Raw genomic sequence first — 21,122 nt, 5'->3', positions numbered from 1 at the left:
TATATTCTGCTATCATACTAGGGGTAACCTTTTTCTGTGAAACTTATTTAAAAAGGAAATTGAGTCACATCCAGTTTCCCTCAACCCCTTCTCCCAAACCTTTTCCTCTGTTATTTTAAACTGTAGTTCAGTCTAAACAACGCTATTTCACATGGAAGATGAATTAAAAAAACAGCAAACTTCTGTGCCCTTAACAAATTCTACCCCCATGCCATATAGGTATCTTTTGCCTTAGAGTCAAATCCAGTCTCAATGCAGTTGTAAATTATCAGACAGAACGGATTGTTTTATAAATGCCTGGTTCTGTGGATGCCTGTTATTGTAATCTTAATAGTTATGGTAGCAAAGAATGCAAAAAGAGAGTCAGATCATCACTCTTGGAAGTGTTTGTAAATGTAAATCCAGGCCACTGGAATAATGCCTTTTGCTATGAGGACTCAGTATGTCTGCAGTAGCAGCCCTTCACATACTGACACTTTGATATCTCCCCCCACCCCCCTCTTTTTTTTTTTTTTTTTTTTTTTTTTTTTAACACTTCCAGTACCTCAAAAAGCCTAATGTCTAATTTGGGGGTGGGTGGCAGGGGGAACACAGAACATATTTCACTTCTCCATCTTGTTAGTGCTAGATACTCTGCCTAATTGTCTACAGGCAGCGTACTGGTGTAACATAATGCGTGACTTCAATTCCAGTGCTAGCTGGAGCTTGTCCACCTTGCATTTAAATTTTTAAAAAAATGAAATAACTACAAAATTGCAAAGCTCGAGAGTGACTTGTAAGGGATAGGCAGAGAGGTTGTACTCAAATAATGCTTTTGTGCTTTTGCCATTAGACTTAAGAATAGTCCCCCACGTTCACAGTAACTCTCAGAAATATTGAAAGCTGCCATCATTACTTGTGCAGAGTTTGTAGGAGGGATGAAATGGTTTTTCACCCGCAGCGCTGTGTATTTACCTCACTTTCTTAAAGTGCCTACTAAATGTCACTCTCTGAATTGGTTTGTGTTTTATGAGGTAGGAATTATTCTGTTTCAATTTTAAACTTGCAGGTGCAATTGGCAGTTTAAATAGAAGAGAAAAGCCTTTTTATATTGCTCTTATATGTGATATGTCACAGGGTTCTAATGCGTGTCGGAGCTTGGCTGCGGAAAACAAACTGAGGTAGTAACACCGATAAATGATTGAAGAGCTTTCTTCATTCCTATCTAATGTTCAGACTAAATTTATAGATCGTGTGAAAATAGTATTTAAGTTGCAGACACTGCTGGAGATTTATTTTTAGCCTTTTTTTGTATTTACTGTACATCCCAAGATTACTCCAAAACCTGTTTGCAGTTTAAGCCACGCTTTGGTTCAGCTTGTAATGTTAAATTGGTGTGTGGATTGGCCTTGCCAAAACTGCAGCTCTGTTCATGGTGAAAAGACAGCAACATTATTTTTTTTTTCTTGCTTTTCACACTAAACCATTTGACAAATTATAGGTCAGTGAGTTCATTGAAGATATTCGTGGTGGTATTGTTTTAATCTGTCCTAAAAATCCGTCGTATCTTTCCTAAAAAGTATGGTTGTAGGAATTTTAACAGCGTGTTAAGATACAGGAGTTTGTGGAGACTTTTGAGGACGCCAGTTTCAGACAATTCAAGAAACAAAGGCAGTTGCCTCATGTCTCTGAGAAGATCCCAGCTGAGCAATGTAGATGATTCAGAAGGAATCAATCAGTCCTGAGCACTTAGATCTCCAGGCTCAGGTTTGTGAGGAAAGTAGAACAGTGCAAACCTGTAGCCTGATCTGCAGATTATTTTTGTGTGAACATTGCTAATACCAACATTCTTTTGCTTCTTCTAGAGCGTTTCATCCTCACGAAGTAGAAGCTCATCCCTGCTGCCACCTGGGACAGCTAATTCTGCATCTCCTAGTGGCCAGAAATATATGAATCAAAGCGGGCCAACTGTTGTTACCATCACCCATCACAAATCACCTGCAGCTGCCAGAAGAGCCAAGAGCCAGCGTTCCGGTCAACTCCATGAAGTCAGAGAGGTAAGAGATACAAATCTGCTGTAACTTTTTATTTTGCTTTAGAATAAGCAATGCAGTGTGACAAGTCAATAGTTCTCTTTGTTTCCTAATCTGTTTGACTGCTTTGTTTGGATCCCTTTGCTGAGCAAAAGGCTCTCTTCAGTTCTGGTTCAGCTTGAGGTCTGGTGTGTGCAGGCTTTTTATGTTGATGTTCAGATGGCTGTGTGCAAATGCATTGAAAGATGAAGTAGGTTGGCCATGGCTCCCAGGCTTCGCAATGGTGCTTCAATGCTGGAGAAACATCTCTTTGAAGCTGCATGCAGCAAAACCTTTCCAATTGGAAAGAAGACCGTAGAGGATTTAAATGTAGAAAGAAAAAAAAACGAACAACTTGAATGAGTTTGATGAATGAGTGTGAAAGAAGGCACAGCTCCTCCCACTCAGCAGTTTGTTTCTGTATGGCTGTGGTCTTGACTTCGTTGTCAATTTTCTATTGCTGGCCCTGTGATGGAAGAATGCTTTGTTTGTGTTAAACACATGAAAAGCAAAGAAGAAAGTATATTTCTTTCAATGTATGGTTTACTAGAGTTTAAAAAGTGTAACTCTTATCTTGATTTAGGTCTGTCTTCTGGAAAACAAAAATAGTACATGAGTTTTAAGCTTAAATGGTAGGACACACTTTCACAGAGTTCACTTTCATCTTTCTTTCATCTCTTGTAATTTTTGTTTTGTCTGAACTTCTTGCTATTCTCTAATAGTGTCTTTTTAATCCCCCTCCCACCCTTTTCACCAAAGAAACTGTTGGCAGCCTAACTGCTTTAAAGCATTCTTTTAACACATTGGTTTAAAATGTCTGCCTCAATCCTTTAATTTACAGCCTGAAGAATGTCCTTTTAAGTCCTTGGATGTTTTATAAATCGAGAACTTTTAATAAGAATTTGAATAAATTATCTTAGTATGTCCTCACATTGAGGATTCAGATTACACATCCTGATGAAGAATGGCTGTTCTTTATTCTAGTAACATTAAAAGTGAGAACTTCCCTTGTATTCTGTATTGTATTAACAATGCTCATTCCCTGCTCTGGAGAGCGCGCTGATTGTCACCCGCGTTAACTATATTACAGAAAACACACGTCTGTTTGTTTTTCATGAGCATATCTTGCCTTTGCCTGCCAGGCATCTCCCCTAAATTGTTTCTACCTTACTAAATGTATTTGCTCGCATAGGTTGAATCCAGCTAGTGCCTTACTTCTCTTAATAAAATAAACAGTGGGAGTTGGAGCAGCTTGGTCGAATGAAGCTGGTTGAGGCTGAAAGGAATTGAAAACAGAACTAGTATGTGGTTCATAATAAGTTGAAAAGAGGCAAAATCAACAAATGCAAAGAACTACATTTGGGAAGGCAGAAACAAATACTGGTCTACAGTAAACCACAGAATAAGCAGATAGGTGTAATCTTTACAGAAGAGGCCTGGTGGTTGCTGACTCATTTGTTTGCAGACTATTGCAATGTGAAGTCATTGCTAAAAGGTAAATATGACAGGATTTTAATCTGTAATCATAGCAGATGATAATTTTCCTATATTTAATGTGAGTCACACCTCAGCTGGAGCACTGCCTCTGTGAGAACAGGTTAGAGGGCAACAATATACATTTCAGATAAAAAACATGTGGTGATGTTTGTAAGCTAAAAGAAATTAGTATTTTTCAGAGAAAGAAAATGAAACTAAGTTAAACATAAGATTTTATTAGGAGGTATGTGAAGTTTACCTTCTGTGCACTGAATGTTGTATTCTTTTTTTTTTTTTTTTTTTTTTTTTCCTGCTTTTTAAAGAAGAACGTGTTGAGTCAAAAATCAGTCTCTCTGCCTTCTTTCCCAGTCTGTAAGAAATGGCTGTGACTGATTCTCTTTCTGTCTTGTGAAAAGATAAGAATCTCTTTGTCTGATTCCTTCATCTGGAAATATTTCATTTCAGTGACACATTCTTTGTATTTCCTTCTCACCTGTTTTCAAGAGCAGATGTGACAGACTTGGGTTTATTTTGCCTGCTTTTTCAGGGCATGTTCTTGTTCCTTATGACTTGATGGTGACTGTTTGGCTTAGCCTCCTTTGTTAAATTCATGAATAAAGAGATGGAGCCAGAGGCGTTCACAAAACTGCACTTAAATCCCTTTTAGTCCTTTTTTTTATCAGAGGAGAAATAAGAACTAAAAGCCCCAAAACAAAACCCCCTTTTCAACACCCAAATCTTTGAATTTTATTTGGAATTTGGTATGATTTGCATGAAGGGACAGGACTGCAAAAGGTTTATATATCTTTGTCAGTGCTCTTCTTACAGAATGAAGCAATGAAGCTTTGACATCCAAATAAGCATTTTTTTAATGTACTACAAGTAGGACTAGGTCAACAAATCTTAGATCTTATACGTGCAGTAATTGAATCAATGGAAAGAGCAGATGTACTTCTGGTAAATGGGAAGAAGCTTTTTTGTTGTTGGTGGTTTTTTTTTGAGTAATGTTTTAAACAATGTTATGGTAATACTACAACTTCATATATGAGACCTGTGAAAAACAGGAATGCTGCAAAAGGGTAATTCTTCACGTGGGTCATGTGGTCTTCATTGCCTTGTGTAACATCCCTGGGAAGTGCTGAAATTGAAATTGCTGCTCAATTCTGGACCAACTTGTCTTGATTTGACCATGTTATTTGCAAACAGTGAAGTGCATCTTTGCGTTTCAAATTGGACAAATGTACTCCTATATTAGACGTATTGCAGTGATATTTGCTAATACTTGATTTTCTTTTCCCATTTATGTTCATAGTAAGAATTAACAATAGGTTATTTGCTACTGTTGTTGGTTACAATTGACTTGACTTTTTTTTTTAAGACAGTGTAGAAAACTGTAGTGTAAACAAGCATCATAGCAAAGCGTCTAATTAGAGCTGAACTGATGTGCAAAATTTCATAGGAGTTGTAAAAGTGGCCTTATAGGTCCCCAAAATGACACATGCAGCGTTTCTGTTCTGAAATCAGAATTTTTCAACATGAAAAATTTGAGACTTTTTTCAGAATTGTGGTGGGTTTAAATTAAGCATGGGTATGGAGGTTTTGGCTGCTATAAAAGCTTTAATATTCAGAATACTTCTTCATAGCATTGAGTTGAAAAGGAGCTAAGGAACATTATTTTTTATTATGATTTTTTTTTTAAGATTTAAAATAATGTTCTCTTAAATGAGATTTTTGCTTCTATTAACTCGATGTTAATAGTTCACTCCGTACTGATTTATGAAATGCTTTATCAAAAATATAACTTGCCATATGTTAATTTGGAAGAACGGATGCACTAAGTGTTGCGCTTTATGCAGAATTATTCGAGATCCTACCTCTTTATTTGGGCCATAATTTATCAGTAAAAGAGTGCTTCCAACTGATTTTTAGTAAGTGATTTTATGGTAAACTAATTGTGTGTGGTCTTGAAATTGCATTCTGTTTTTTAAACTATGCATATTATTTTCCTCATGGCAATTTGTGGTGGAGGATTTATACTTGCAGAATTCTTTACTGTAGGCAGTCCAAGTTAGCTCAGAAAGCCAAGTGGCTGCATCACACCTTGTACTACATTCTAGCTGCCATTGAAGTAGGTAATAGCAGCACACTTCATCTTGGAATGGTGTTTATTTTGGCTGAGAGTGATTAGAGTATAACCTCTGCCAGTGTTACCACTGTTGTTAAAGAACCAAGAATTGCAGCTTGTGAACATTTTGTAGCAACGTATGTTATTTACAGAAATTTAGAGAAGTTAATTAGGATTAACCAAGAAAAATCTAGAGAAATATTTTTTTCCATCATTTAAAAAAGTTGGAAGAGACATTTCTGACCCCTCTGAAATGCGGTATATGCTACAACTTGTGGTACTCTCCAGTGGACTAGCCATTGGCATACGTTCTGAACATCTGGTGCAGTGAGATCTAGATTTCACGGGGCCTGCACCAGTGTGACATCCATTTTATGTGCCAACAGGCAGTTCCAGAATTTGGAAAGGACAGCTTTTTGGCACAACGACAGTCCTGCTGCTTCTTGCAAGTCCTTTGCTGCATATTTAAAATTGTTATCTTTTGATTCCTGCAGGAATTATGCAACTAACTGATAAGTTTTTTGTTTCCTCTAGAAACGTGTGTTCCTTATAATGTATGAAAATACCACTGCAAGCTTGCTGAAATTTCCTTCTAGCTGTTCAACAGCGTTGGTGTGATTAGTTGTTATCCTTGTAGACAGAAGGTTAATTTAGACCATACAGGAACAGATGAAATTAATTGATATCTACTCTGGCAGTTTCTTTGGGGGCTATTTCATTTGTCTATAGAAGTAGTGTCATCTCTTAAAGCTGTTTGTTCTACCTTAAGTTAGTATTGCAAAGATCAATAAAAACGTGTCTCCTTAAGGGATAAATGGGTTTCTTAAATCTGCGATCAGGCTAGTACCTTCCTAAGGAGCAAATGTGGATGTCCTTATAAAAATTACAGTACTATAAACCAATAATTATTAAATTGCATAGAATAAAGGTGAATACTTTTTGTGTTAACATGAATAACACAAAAGTACATTTTTATGGTCATTAAGAATGCACACAGGTTGCACCTTTCTAAACCGCACCTTGTTCTGTGCATTTGATTTTGTATTCAAGCAAAGGTTGAGTCATCCTGGATACCAGATACACAGTCAGGGAGAATTAAGGTTGCTATGGGAATCACAGAACAAATGTTCTTCTAAATTACACCATTTGTCCATGTGAGTTATTTCAAGAGTGAACTTGGTTTGTTGTTTCTGGGTGTTGTTTTTTTTGTTGTTGTTCCAAATTTGAAAAATATTAATGATGTACACCGGGCCTCTTTTTATTAACATTTTCTCAGACTGTAGTTTAGTAGTAATTGAAAATGTGCAAAGATGATCATTTTCAATAACTTAATAAATGGCACTTTCTAAGTTCAGGATAATACATGTATGATAGCTACATAAATAGCAGCATTCATTTTCTTAAGCAATTGCAGAGAAACTAGGATTACTATTTGTGGTTATTAGAGCATTTCATTAAATGTTAACTAAATGGTAAGCTTCCAAAGGAGCTTGAGAAATAAAACTTGAAGGAAATTCAATCTCCAACTTCTGCATGCCTTCAAAAACTCTCAATTAATTTTGTAAATAAAAACAGAATTCACCTGTTCTGTGTGAAATAGAGCAGAGCATATATTTGCCTACATTTTGAAAAGCTACCAGGCGGTTCTCTTGCTCAGATAATGCATTAGTTTCAATTTCAGGTTGTCAGTTTGAAAATGAAGCTTTGAAGAAAACATGTTTCTGCAAACCTTATTTTTCAGATTAGAGGATCACGTTTCATGGCTGCTTGTTTAGTGGCCTTACTTTCAGTGCAGGTTTCTGGCTGGCTGGTGCAACGATGATCTTCACAGCAAACCCTTAACACGACAAGGTGCACTTAACTTCTGCAGCTGTGTTTATAATGGGTAGGACAGCTTCCAAAATACATGGGCTATTTCGTTAACCCACATTCAAGCACTGTTTTTATTAAATTAAATAGAAGACATTTTTGATTGTTGTTAGTGGTAACACATGACAGTGTTATATTAAAGTGGCTACCCAAGTTTCAAATATTAAGTATAGAAAGCACTTAAGTAATTGCTGTCCAAGAGAAAGAAACTATAGAAATGGCTCGTATTTTATGTGTACTATTCCGTTTACGTTATTATATACATTTATAGAGGGTCTTATTATAATCTTCAAATCCTTGTACAACACCCAGAGTGCTGTATGCTACACTTAGAAATACTAAAAACGTTTTGATTTTACAACAAATAGAAAATAGTAAACACTATAGGTCTCATGTGTTACTTAACAAAGACCTGATCAGCAGCTTTTGCAACACGTCCTTATAATTTCCTTCACTAACACTTGGCTTTGAGGTTTTGAATGGTTTTAAAGCCTTGTGTATGTTACATTGAGGCTTTTAAGGAGCTGCTTGCCTGATTCTTGGTTGCAATCCTGATTTCTGACAATTTTTTAAAAATATAGTTCATATCCCTTATGGCTAATAACAGTTAATCCAGCGGGGTAAATTAAACTTTGCCTGAATTTGATACACGCTCCTTTGTAGCTTTGTGTTTCAGCTACTAGATGTATACATGTAACTGACAGAGGATATATAATATAAAAATGGTTTGCATACTTGTCTCTGGCTGAGGAAACGTTGTCTTACATCCTTGTACGTATTGCTCAGTGTGTTCTGATGATGATGTCTACTCTCTTCTGGGCTGAGTGCTTGCAGTTTTTCTTCGCAGAGATCCCCAGTTATTCAATTGCAGTTTTATTGGTAAGTCTATGCTGGCAGACACAAAGCACGTGAATTTGTGTAAAAGTTGCTGTATAAATGCGATTTGCCCATACTACAGTACATCACAAACTGCCTCAAAAGCATGGCAATGTGCGTTGAATCACCTCAGTGCTGGGAAGTTATTGATGTCAACTTCAAACCAGCTGACAGCCTGCTTTGGGATGGTGGGAAAAGTCAAAGGGTGGATTTGCAGCTCTTTGTATTAGTAATTTAGGTGGATTTGCAGCATCACAAGCCAAAGGAGTATGCTTTATCCCAAGGCTTCCCCTATGGCCCAGGAACAGCATGAGCAGATAGCGTTGATAGTAACGGTTCACTTGCTTTTCAGAAAACATGAGCTGAACTGATTGTAAGATGGGGAATTAATACCTACTTTGATTAAAACTGAAGGTCATTCCACTGCATACTGTGCGTGCGAGAGTTGTTTAAAGCATACTTCATGGTAGTTATAAGCAAATCTAGTTATTTTCTGGCACAGTGGCTCCCCAGATTATGAAAGTGAGGTGGGATGTGACAGAAATAAAATTTTTATTTTACACCTACTACAAGCTAGGTAGCTAACTGGGAGGGGAGTGAAAGGAAGGTAAATTAAGGATAGATGAGAAAGGGAAGAGCTTAATCCCAGGGTCATGAGCTTGGTCCCCACGTTGGGTACCAATGGGATGCAGTCCTTCCTGAACTGATCCAACATGGGCTTCCCATTGACTGCTGAAGGACGGTAGTTCTTCAAGAATTGCTCCAACATGGGTCTATACCGTGGAGTCCGTCTGTCAGGAGCAAGCTGCTCCACCACGGGTACCCCACGGGCTGCAGCTCCGGCCTGGGGCCTGCTCCTGTGGGGGCTCTCCATGGGCCGCAGCCTCCTCCAGGCCACATCCACCTGCTCCATGGGGGCTCCTCCACCCACGGGGGGGCTGCAGCGTGGAGATGTGCTCCATGTGGGACCCATGGGCTGCAGGGGGACAGCCTGCTCCACCAGGGGCCTCTCCCTGCACAGGCCAGCTGGCTTTGGTCTGATATGGGGTGGCTCCGGGACTCTTCTCACAGAAGCCACCCCCCTAAAGTCCCCATGCTATCAAACTCTTGCCAAGTAAGCCCAACACAGACACACTGGAAATCTCCATCAGAAGTTTGGAGAATTGCTTATATGGCACACTGGGCTACTCTGTATGGCCATAGGTGAGTTTATATATTCTGTGGTAGAATAAGATACATTTTTTTTTTTTATTTTTATTTTTTAAATCCAGTGATACATTCGGTAGTGATGTATTCTGAGACAAAGCTTCCCACAGAAATCCATGTGTTGAAATGTAAAATTTATAATCCAGTGAAATGTGACCTTTTATCTCCTGAAGACTAATCTTACTCAAAGTACAAAAAAATTGCTTTCATCAATAATACGCTATACAGTGGTGAACTAATAGCATTTTTCTGTGGGTGCTGATGTTGACTTAATGACTAGCAGCAACCTTTTAGGTATTCTTTTGAATGCTTAATACTCACAAATGTACCTTAATTGTCAATAATCAAAATATGCTTTCCAGTTCTGTGCTGTAGCTATTAACTGAACTGAAGTAATCCTTCTGAAATGTAAGAAAAGCTGCTGTTCAGAAGAGCTCATGGAGTAATGTACTTGTGAGTAACATTTTAATCGCTAAAACTAATGACTTTACTTGCAGATATTGAAGTAATCCTTATATTAAAATTAAACAATCTAATTTTCTACAAGAAGCTTTTCAGAAGCCGTGTTCTCAGTGCTGCATTCTGTGGTTTAAAATACAACAATGTGCTTCCTGCTTGGCTGGATGGCAGCCAGTTGCTGTCCAAGATTTACTTGAAATTGCAGGCTCTTTCCTTTTGCTTCTCAATTTTTGGTTCTTGATCCCTGGGAGCAACTCAGAGGGAAAATATCCCACCAACCTTGGCAACCACTGTGTGCTTCTACTCTTCTCTGTGCCTTTACCACAAGATCCCTACACCCTGCTCCCCTTGAGTCATCTTTAATAGCAAACAGTAAGTCTAAATAAGTGACTATTAAGAAGCAAATACTCAAGGAAAGAGCTTGAGAGATGTGGGGGGGAAACATAGCAGTTACTAGTTGTGCTTTGGTACAAACCTTTTGCAGGCAGCAAATGGCATGCATTACCTGCACATGCATGGAGTATCCCTAGGGAGCTCTAGTACAACAGGCAAATAAGAAAACCAGCTCAATCTCCTGCAAAAAATAGGCACCGATTCCCAGACTGCTCCCTCCAGTGGCAAAATGACCAGTGTTAGACTGATACTGAGCCTGCGGAGGGGGAGAGCAGCACAGCCTGCTCACCCTGATTTGTGGAGATAGACTCTGTCAATGAGCAGTGCTTGCCTGCATCATGCTTTTTTCCTTGGATTTTATTACAGAAGCTGGATCTTAAATCTTAGTTTAGTAAATAAATAAATAAAAACCTTCTCATTTGAAGACTTGCTGATTGGCTCTGTGAAACAGCCTGAAGATAGCTGACCATCAGAGGAATTTTGTTTTCTTCCAGTGTTTCAGTGCTGTTACAGATTTCATACGCTCTTTGGTGTTAGATCTGTTAAGAATATCCTGGCTTTTGTTCTGAACAGAGACATGTTTTTGTGAGACAGGTGGGTAGGTCAGCTTCTTTTCTTGCTGATCTGCTGCCTGTTTTAAAGTACTGAAGGAAAGGAAGTGGTTCCTCATGCATTCCTGAATTGCACAAGTTTGAGAATTTCTCAGGACAGTGGATTACTTTTGTTACTAATGTTTAAAGCTTCCAGATACATCTCCAAAAAAAGACCCTTTGTCCCACCTTTCCTCTCTCCCTCCATATCCAACAGCCATCACGGGCTAAAAAAAAAAAAAAGGCAAAAACAAACTATGAAGATCTGCAAAATACAGTCTGATTATTGTAGCTGTGCAACTAACAGCAAGGGAGCTTGAAAGTGTGGCTAGTGATGGTGACCAGTGGAACAGCATCAGCATCAATGGAAACAGCAGACTGGAAGCAGTAGCTAAGGAAAAGAAACAGCCAAGCCAAGCTCTGCTTTTAGAATCAGTCCTAATGACATTTGTTCCTCTGTTTCCTCACAAGGAACCACCCTGTGGAGTGCACTATGAGAAGACTGAGCAAAAAAGACGAAATAAAACCCCAAAGGAAATTATGTTTTGTCAGCTGAGACAATGAAGATGTGTAGCAACTGGCTTTTCAGTTGCTCCCTTAACAGAGATTATGTGCATTTCTGGTTAGGGAAAAGAGAACAGAATAGCACATGGTGGTAGGGAGGCTTTTTTTCTTTTTTTTTTTTCTTTTCTTTTTCTTTCTCCTTCTCCAAGGGAAGAAATAGAATTGTGAAAGAAGAGGCAAGAATTGAAAAGAAAATGTGCCCCGGTACTTAGCTGCCACCCTGATTGTCAGAGGTAGAGTTCTGTTTGTTCTGTCACTTTTTGTGGCTCTGTCTGCAAATTGCATGCCAAGTGAAAATTAACTTGCTCCTTTGAAGCTTCATTGATAGGATGTGTGTGTCTAAGCCTTAATAACTATTACATAACAGAGTCATTCCAATTTCACTGTTCATTGTTTGCATCTTTAAAATAATTGAGGTCAAGCCGGTTGCTACCCTGAGGTGACAATAATAGAGAATTACGTGCTTTTTCTTTGTAACGGGAGGGAAGGAGTAATCAAGAAAGGACAATTGATATGGACGTCATTATCTGGTTCCATCTTTCCAAGAGGCTTTCAGAGTATCTCACTTAGTATTCCAGGATCCTTTCATAAAATAGTTTTTCTCATTAGCATAGTGATGTTCACAGAGGCTACTGTGGCTCTTCATCCAGACTGAAGCTTTTTGGATAGACTTCCCTCCAGCTCACAGCTCAAGGAGGCCCTTTTTGGTCAAAACTTCAGGTTTTACTGTAAGCAAAGTATGCAAATCTCTTATTTCTAGTTTAAGCACGTTTGCGGTCAGCTGGTCTTGTACGTGTTTCCACACTAGACATTTTCAGAGCTAAAATGCAAAATACTCCTTATAAGAGATCAGTGTTATAGATTGCAGTGCCTTTAGCAACAACTGCTGTGTTAGATCTCTTTCACTTTAGTTATATATTAAGCTCTAATTTGCCTTCCTAGTTTGCGTGCTATTGATGGAATCCTATTAAAATATTTATGGGTGTGACTTTACTGAAGAAAAGGGGGAAGCCTATAAATCCGTATCAGGAAATCTCTTTTGCCAAGCAGTAAGATGCATGTATTGAGTGACCTTGAGGGAGTCAGAACACTTTTCAGAAATTAAGCCCAAGCAAAAATTATCTTGCTTTGCTGTGGTTAGGTATTAATGCTTAACTCAAAATAAAAATGCATTAAATTGGGGGGGAAAAAACCCACATTTTACTGCAGCTGTAGAAGTTATCTTAATTTAAGAGACTTTTCAATAGGAGAGGTAGACCTTCTGAGCTGGTGATTGACAGCACTGAATTCTGTAGATGTGGTTGGAAGCAAGCTAAAAAAAGCAAGTGATTTTTATTAGTCATTTTTTTTGCATGTATGTTTATGCTCTTTCCCTTTTCAGAATAAATAGTTGAAAGTAGGAAAGATTCAAGGAAATCCTGTATGGGAATTGTGAAATTGTGCTGTATTGTTGGATGATATGTGAGATTAATGGCTTGTACAGTTACTGTGGTGACATTGGAGTTCCACGTGTTTGTCTTACTTGTCCCAAGTATATATCAAATGAATCTATTATGCTTTGGTATGTATATATTAGTTGTCTGTTTTAACCTTTAATTTTCATATGATGCCAGTTCATATTGTTGTTGGTGATATCTGGATCAAGATTGTTGATATCTAGGTCAAGCAAGAAATCTTTCTCAAGGTCAGAATCAATGACTGTTAGGCTTTCGTGGCAACCCAATGAATTGGGTTTGCAATGATCTAGAAGGTTTTCATTTTTTCTCTGTGGACTTGATTCTCTTCCTTTACACGTCTGCTTTCTTTTTTTAAGAAAAGCAGCGTTTTATATTAAACAAAAGAGGAAAAAAAAAAAACACAACTCTGTGATATTTGCTTTTTTAAAAATGAGAACCAAGGTCTGTACTCCTGTCACTTATGACCTAATTAAGGTTGGTTTCAAAAGCTGGCCTCTACTTGTGTCCTTTCCTGATGGCTTTCAAAATGTTTTTCTTGTGTCATGATTCTCTAAAAGCAAGAAACTAATATACCAGAAAGTATTTGTGTATGAGTGTGAGAGAGAGAGGGAGAGCAAGAAATCATGTTTTCATATAACAGAAAGAAAACAATGAAGAAGCATTTTGGCTCTTTCCTTGCCTTTGAAGGCAGTAAACCTCTCGAAAATGCAACTCGACTTAGGGTTGGTAAGAAAGTGATTTGTGTTGCATTCCTGCATTACTATTTAAATGTCCAAAGCTTTTCCCACAACATTTTTTTTTTTTTTTAACAGATGCTCTCTTTTTCATATTAGCATTGTGTTTATTTTCCGAGTTTTCTTTATGATTGTTTTCAACTTGCCTACTGTCAGCAATGGAAAGGTTTTAAAAATAAAAATTACTGCATTAAATCTTCCAGAGGAAATGCCCAGAGGTGACTAGGCAGCCAACGTGCTGCTAGTGGTGGTATTACTGACAGCCCACGCAGAGAACAGTAAGTCGAGAAAGAGTGGTATTAACTGATAGAGCTAAATGTGTCCTTGATGAATGATTTCTAGCATGTCACAACTTGACAACATAGAATTTCTGTGGGTTCTTAGTGCTGCTAAAAGAATATTTTCCTTCTCTGGAGTGTTTTGGATTTTTTTTTTGCTGTACACATGGGTAGGAGTATTGTAATACCTACTATAAAATGATTCAATATGTGTGAAGATCAATTCCAAAAAGGAAAATAGCACATGCTAAAATATAAATTGCTTGTGTCAGATGAATTATTCAGTCCTGGGAAGGTCTGAATAATCTTCCTCAAGTTATATATTCCAAAGAGAGGTAGGACGGTCTCTAGTATTTAAATCTTCATAAATGAGAACAGGATTGATGACACTGTTTTCTTGCTATGCTCTGCATGGCCTGTATGAGGAAGGGGGAGAATGTTTGCTTACCCTTTGAGGTAATACAGCTGATGTCATTCTTCTTTGGCTTCAGGGAGCTTGAAATCACTGTGTCTTAGGATGCCCCTGAGAATCCTGTGAATTGGGCAGTTTGGTAAATGATGTAAAGTTGTTTTTTGCTTTAGGTTGTTGTGATGTGCTGCTAGTTTGGTGAAGTCCTGTAAGGTCAGTAATTGTAGAAATAAAGATGTTCCGATTATCGTAATACCCATCTGGGCCAGACAAACAGACTTAGGTCTGTTAGTCCTGGAGATAACGAGCATTTCCAATGGAGATGAAACCATGTCAGAGGCAGTCATATGCTCTTCATTTGTGTGTGGCTGTTCAGTTTTCATCCTTTTGAAGTTCCAGTTTATCTTTGTTCTAGGATAGGAGGAAAAAATCTTTAAAAGAGTTTATTATTAGGCTTCATAATTGGGATTTTCTCTCTCTGTAGTTTCAGAAACAAATTGAAACCTTAAATCAAAATTGCTGTTCAGGTTTCTAATATGATTTCTCTGTTTGGGAAAGATTAATATATCGTCTAGTACGTTAACAAAATATTGAATTACTGTAATTTTTCTTCTAGCACAGAAATAACACCTCAATTTTTCTTGATTATTTCTTAAATTAATTTTTAGTTGCTAATTTTAGCTAATTTACAGTATGAAAGACTCTTCTTCTTAATGTGTCTGAAATGTTCTGGATTCGCAAAAAAATGCGTCTCAAAGCCTTTGCTGTCCGGGCGACCCTGAGAACAGAGTCATTTCTAGTTATTGATTTGTTTGGGATCTTGTTACGTAATGGTATGGTGCCATATAACATTGGCAGCGTGTTCACAAGAGGAAGATCCAGGAGGTGGAATACCAGCTGCAAAGGAGTAGTTGGCAGTCGCTGTGACTGGGGTAAGTAGGGAAAGCAATCACACAAATCACACAGGGTGTTAGGGTGGTTTGGGGAGGGGAGGAAGCAGGCAGCAACAGCAGCTGGGAAGGGGCTGTTTTGGAGCAAGCAGTAGAGGGTGGGTGACCTACTGAGGCAAATGTCAGAGGTAATTGCTGATGTTTGGTTTTCTGTGAAGGTGTTGTCAAGTGGCAGCTTTCTTCGTGGGTGGTGTTACCCAGAGGAATGCTGACAGTATCGGAGAATTTCTGGCTGGCTAAAAGGTCTGCATCTCCTTCCAGCTTCAGGAATAACTGTTAATAGGAAACATACAATGTGGTCTACTTGTACTCTCCTACTGCAAGCTGAAGATGGCTAAAAGAGTGAGCCATGCACATGAGCAGTAAATGCTCGTCAGCTTCTAATGCTTTGAATTCTACAGAGGAGCTGCTGTTCTTGGTGTCTTCTGCTGCTTCAGTCAGCTTGAACAGTTGCTTTTACCACAGTTATAATGTTGTATAGAAACATTGCCAGCAGGTAGCATGGAAAGGATGAATTAAAAAGGCCTCTTTCAAGCTAACTTTAGGTCAGGTAGAGAATATTAAGACCCACAAGGATACTTCATTTTTGATAAAGGGAGAGTAAACAACTGTTTTTATTTACTTTTATCCTAAACTGGGAAGAATTTACCTCTAGGCTGTAGAGCTTGGGGCTAGGTGCTAACTGCAAACATTCAGTCACTTTTTCCAAATGTTTCCTAAGCTCTGCAATCAGTTGATCTTATGTTCTTCTCTTAGATGTATAAGAATATATTTGCCCTTTAAGCAAGGAAGGGGAAAATGGAAATGTTATTTTGGATTTTTATTTTCCTGTGGAAGCAGATCCTTGGAAATGTATGCTATTTCTAACAAAGAAAATAGAAAGTGTGAAAAGTGATTGCACAGAGATGAAAACAAAATATTTCAGTTGCTTCAAAGTATCAGAAAGGGTTTCAACTTCACAGTCTTGTTCAGGATGGGAAAGGGAGGGAAGCAATTTTCCATTCAATTTTATTGCACAGTCTTCAGGGAGAATGTGATCCATCGACTCCCAGCCATACCTTCAATTTGTTTTCCTGAGCTCTTTTTATAGGGGAGTGTGGCTCACTTACGTGAGTGTGTGTGTCTGTGCTGGTCTGGTTTTTGTTTTGGCTTTGAAGGGACCCCCTGTCTGTGCAATGGAGCTCAGGTACGTGGTGTGTGACTTCTCAAAACTGGAGCACAACCTGAGGTTCGGGCAGTTCCTAAAGGTGCTTATCCTGGCTGCCTTTGTCGTACTCTAATTCTCTTTTCTGACAAATAGAATTAAAATTGACTGTGTACGTCTTACTGTAAAAATCTGCATAAGATTGATTCTTTTTTTGGCAACAACCTGAGAGCACAGCTCCTTCCAGTCTTTCTGGATTTTGCAGTTACTTCACAGATAAAACTCACCAAACCTATAACACTTTGGCTTCTTCTAAAGCTTTGGCCTCTGTTTTTAAATGCTAACTGCTAAGATCTCAGCATTTTAATTTTCAGCAGGGAATTAAACTAAGTTTCTTATGTAGCTTCCTTCAACAGCCTTTCACTTAATTCTGTTATAATTTGTTTGCAAGGATGAGTATTTAATCTTTGAGTTGAGTTTCCATTCTTCCTTTTCAAGTGTACTCAATATGAACTTATTAATTGGTATACTTAGCGCAGTGTAGGGAGGCTATGGGAAGCAAACCAGGCTTCAAAAAGACAATAATAATAATGAAAAATCATGATGTTCATCATACACTTTTCACATTACAGTAGGTTGGACAAATGGAGCTTGAATTTGTTGTTTACAGTGTTTAGACTTTTTTTGAAAGCTTTTGAGAAACTCGAGTGTAAACCTGTAAGTTTTTTTTTTTTTTTTTTCTTTTTCAGTGAAATTGTTCTTTTTAGGAAGACGTTATGTTTAAAATAGTTTTCTTAAGAAGGAGCATCTAAAGATCCTGAATTTTCCAGACTGCATCTAGCTCACTGTTATCGCACATTTTAGCAAAATAAACTGCCTTTTATCACTCTGTGACTTTATAATGCGATACCTTTCATATACGTAACCAGGTTATAAATTTATTTTGACCTTATAGTGTCCCACCAGCCTCCTCGTGTGCTCTGAGCTGGCTGGGTTATTGGTTGCCTGTTTTAGAGAAGAGATGATGACTGTTGTGTTACGTGCAGCATAGGTGCCCAATCCAAAGTGCCTTCCTTGAAATGCTTTCTTCAGGGATTTAATCTAGAAATTGTTGCATTAGAGAAAAATCCACTCCGTTACATGAACCTTGTAATAATTAAGCCAACATATTTTGGGGGTCAGTGAGCTGGTACAGGAACTCTGCGGTTAATGTGATGGATCGCGTGGTGACTGCCATCAGCGTTGACGTTCTGTGATCACGGCCACGTATGAGATTCATTTGAATCGCTGAAGGAGTTGGACTTCGATTTATCTCTCACTATGATTAGAGCTTGAACTTTAGCTGTGAGATTGAATTTGCATGCTTCATAAACCTATTAAGATTGATCTTTTTTTTTTTTTTTTTTTTTTCAAAGCATGTAATCTTCAAATAGCAGTTTCTTAGATTATGTAAAAACATCAGATTTAGCAAAAGAGAAAAGAGAAGGGGAGGAAGAGATGTAATAAGAAGACAATCATGGAATAACCTTCATGTTTAGCTTAAAAGTCCCACTCTAGAAACACACATAAAAATTTCTCCCCTCCAGCCCTTTCTTCACATTGGTTGGAGTTTGGGTGGAATAGCTGTCACATGATATCATCTTTCTGTATTTTCTAGGAAAATGGTTTTTAGGGTGCTGCAAGCTTTTGAGAATGTAAAAGGACTTTTCTCTTGTATCAGTCTGGCAAGAGGATTGGTAGGTTATTTCTACTATTTCATCCGCCTTTTAGGATCATGAGCCTGCGGTTGTACTGAAAATAGAAAGATTGGAAAATGAGATTTTTAAGAGAGGTAAGACAGTTCAACACATGGCAACCGTTATTCAGCATGGACTCCCACGGGTAATTGAACCTTGGGTTTATATTGATAGATCTTGCACCTGCAGCAGAAAGGGATACTAAGCAACTCTGTTCTTGTTAACTGAATTTTCTGTCTGGTAGTATATATCCTTTCTGCTATATCTTGCCAAAGGGTATGGAAGGGAAGAAGTGTGATGCTGCATTATTGAAGAAAGATTGCAATGTCTTAAGCGAAGTCATTACTTAGATGGTGTGGATCTTCTCTGTAATTGAGTGAGAGCTTGATATTTGGGAGTTGGATGTAAGTACTTTACGTCGTTTGGCAATAAGAGATTTGCGATCTTATGTTTAAAATCAGCTTTATGTGTGCCCATAACTTGTCTTTGTTAGGGTATCTGATCAGTAGACAAACTTGTAGGGATAAAACAACACCACTTTGAGATGTTCGGAAGGCTGACGCAATCCTCAAATTATTTTTGAGATGAGATACATAAACTCTGGCTCTTTAGACATAAGCTGCATATATACATAAGTCAGTACGTTAAAGAAAAGGTCCAGAATGAATTTGAGTTTTGTCTCAAATGTGTATGATTGTAGTTACAGGTGTGATTATTTCAAAGACACTCCCAAGTGTGGTGTGGTACATGAAGGTGTTTTCTTATCTTAAGGAACGGTAAGTATGAGAGAGGCCCATCGTATGCATGTATAATTTATGAAAAGCTGTAAAAACAGATTTTTTAAACATCTTTTTCTTTTAGTTATAGGAAGGATTTTTGGAAGCTTGCCAGTTTATTTAAAGAACAGCCTGCTCATACAATGTTTTTATCTGCTCTACAAGCGTGCATTTTATCTTTGTCTGGTTGGTTCAAATCTAGAAACAGATTAACTTTCTTCCCGACAGCTGGTATTCATATCTGATAGTAAATAAGTATTCTAAGTTGCATCCTATGGCAATGCCTGTAAACTTCCAAGTCACCTTATTTTTTCAAAATAATTCCTTACCAATGCTTGAGAAATGAAAAATGTTTGTTCTTAAACTGTGACTAGATGTTTCATGTAGGAAAGGAAGAAGATGGATGCTGTATCTTCTGTGGGTGTCTCAGGTCATGGACCTAGGAAAGAAAATTCAAGTCTAAATTGGTAACAGAGAAGGAAGTAGAATTTTCGTATGTTTCCTTAAATACTTCCAGAAAGTATGAGTTGCTATTACACCTACCAGGAACCTACTACTTTAAGAGACTATTTTCTCTAACATAGTCTTGACATTTTCACAGGTCTTTGGTAGTCTCAAGCCCTTTGTTTTTGTAGGTAAATTTATGGTATATTTGCATCATAACATGAACGTTCATTTGTTGTTCTTTACATTTAGTTACTACATCAACCTGTAGGAATTTAACAGCTACGTTGTGATATTTCCTATGGCATCAGATGTTTTTGCACCTTTACAGATGATGAGTCAAGTTGAGGGACAACAGAAGAATCTCGTACAAGCCATCGAAGCTCTCCCAAGTTCTGGACCCCTTTCTGCCTTGGATCAGGACTTGCTGCTTTTAAAAGCTACCTCTGCTGCCACCCTGAGCTGCCTTGGAGAATGCCTGACTCTATTACAGCAAAGCATGCATCAAGTGGGCCAGCACCATAACAGGTCACTGTCATCAGGTGAGCACAAGCGCTCTTGGGTATTTTTTTTACATGCCTTAGGGTTTTTTGTTATGCTACTGAAGAAGGCAAAATGAACCCTTCCTCAAAGAGCAGTCGGATTGAGCAGCTTGTAAGCTTCTGCAGCATCAAGTATTAGCATTTTTCTCTTAGCCTAAAAAAAAGCTGCAAAATGTTGAAATTGGAAAAGAGGGGAAAAAGATGTTGTCCTAAGTCTTCACGGGGAAATTAGGTTTTGAAGACAGCAAGACAGGGAGGGGGAAAAAAGTGGCATGGAGAACAGATAGATAAGCCTCTGCTCTTAAAGACAGTGCAGAACCTGCTTGGTATTTTTATGTAGAGAACGAAATCACAATACAGTTGTGTTTGATAAAAATGCAGTGTTACAGTGAAAAATCATATTTCTAGTTTTTTACATAAAAAGATTAATCCTGCTGAGGTAGATTTATTCCAATTAGTGGTTTTATAAGTGGTTTTATTTAAGTCTGGGAAGAGATCTCCATGTTTCTATTAAAAAAAAATATATATATATAAAAATAAAATGCTGTCAAATTTTTATGAACCTAAAAAGTCAAAACTGTGTGATTCTGCATTGCAGGCATGAACCTCCCAAGTCCTCATGCAGCTCAATTTTTTTAATTCACACAGTTGTAGGACTCTATCAATAATATAGGAAGTCAGACCTTTCTGAAAGGATGGTCATTGTTTTCTCAGGGGTAAACTGCCTAGTGTAAGCACAGGAGCAGGACATGATATAAGTGGAGGAGGAGCAGCAGCAGCAAAAATGGGGTGGCTTTTCTGGAAATGGGGTGGCTTTTTATGTTTTTTTTGTAGGTAAATCAACAACATAATCCAACTTCAAGTAGGCCCTTAAAGAACAAAACATGAAGAAAAACACACAAAAGTACTGAAAATCAAAAAGACAAAACATTCTTATTTGCAGAAAGTTTATTACAGGGCAGGATATGCCCTCAGGGCTGCTGAGACAACCGAGTAAGAAGAATCCTTCTGATGAATTCCCACTGTGGGGAAAATAGAAATGT

The 21,122-nt window shown here is 38.0% G+C and overlaps 1 protein-coding gene across 1 annotated transcript in view; it reads left to right on the top strand.

Moving 5' to 3' along the window:
* Nucleotides 1-21,122, top strand: part of OSBPL10 (oxysterol binding protein like 10) — a gene marked incomplete at its 5' end in the record, with an annotated part of 108,739 nt that overhangs the window by 44,247 nt on the left and 43,370 nt on the right. Inside the window, 2 exons of the mRNA XM_084306969.1 lie at nt 1,845-2,036; nt 19,869-20,079. Coding sequence (XP_084163095.1) covers nt 1,845-2,036; nt 19,869-20,079 — 403 coding nt within the window. The remainder of the gene's footprint in view (nt 1-1,844; nt 2,037-19,868; nt 20,080-21,122) is intronic.

The sequence above is a fragment of the Netta rufina genome (genome assembly GCF_964035555.1).
Source record: "Netta rufina genome assembly, chromosome: 2".
NCBI classification, from domain to species: Eukaryota; Metazoa; Chordata; class Aves; order Anseriformes; family Anatidae; genus Netta; species Netta rufina.
Note: the sequence above shows the minus strand (reverse complement) of the source record. Positions and strands in the feature narration are given on the sequence as shown.